Here is a 637-nt window from a genome sequence, read left to right on the forward strand (position 1 = left end):
AGTCTTTAAAATAAACAACTTAATAGAGAATGCCAAAAGTTGTTATAGAATTACAGACAACAGAAATATATAAGAATATGGCTTTACTTTTCTGGCTTCAGGTCTCTATATACAATTCCTAATTGGTGCAGATGATCCAAAGCTAGGGCCAGTTCTGCGAGGTAGAATTTCACATCTTCCTCTGTAAACAGAACCTAGAATGAAATATTAATTTACCATTTGATATTTCTTTCAATAGTGAATATTTAAAAAATTTACTCTTTAGAAACCAGCAGACAGATAAATGCATGTAAATAATAAGAAGATATGCATAATAAATTCTTTTTTTGCTAGCATAATTACAGAGTATACCAGAGAAGTAAGATTTCTAGATAGATGAAACTAACTTCATTAAGAATCCATATCTTCAATATTAACCCTAATATAAATCTTCCTAAATATTATGTTGTTTACATATATCCTCAAAATGAATGCACCATAAAGGATTTATATTTTTTAAAAAATGACTCAGTGTCATAACACCAACATCAATTTTTGTACTCTGCAAAAATATAGTGATGTCCTATATATTTTAAGTATACAGAACATTCTGTTCATTAATTCCATTATTTCTATTTTTTCTTTTACTGTATAATAT

The 637-nt window shown here is 27.2% G+C and overlaps 1 protein-coding gene across 1 annotated transcript in view; it reads right to left on the bottom strand.

The window, feature by feature from the left end:
- LOC103212632 (ribosomal protein S6 kinase alpha-6-like) overlaps window positions 1-637 on the bottom strand; it is a gene marked incomplete at its 3' end in the record, with an annotated part of 321,101 nt that overhangs the window by 129,897 nt on the left and 190,567 nt on the right. The window contains exon 5 of the mRNA XM_007958609.1: window positions 88-194. Within this exon, the coding sequence (XP_007956800.1) occupies window positions 88-194 (107 nt within the window). The remainder of the gene's footprint in view (window positions 1-87; window positions 195-637) is intronic.

Source organism: Orycteropus afer, unplaced genomic scaffold, assembly GCF_000298275.1.
Source record: "Orycteropus afer afer isolate SDZICR_OR568_19922 unplaced genomic scaffold, OryAfe1.0 scaffold01043, whole genome shotgun sequence".
NCBI classification, from domain to species: Eukaryota; Metazoa; Chordata; class Mammalia; order Tubulidentata; family Orycteropodidae; genus Orycteropus; species Orycteropus afer.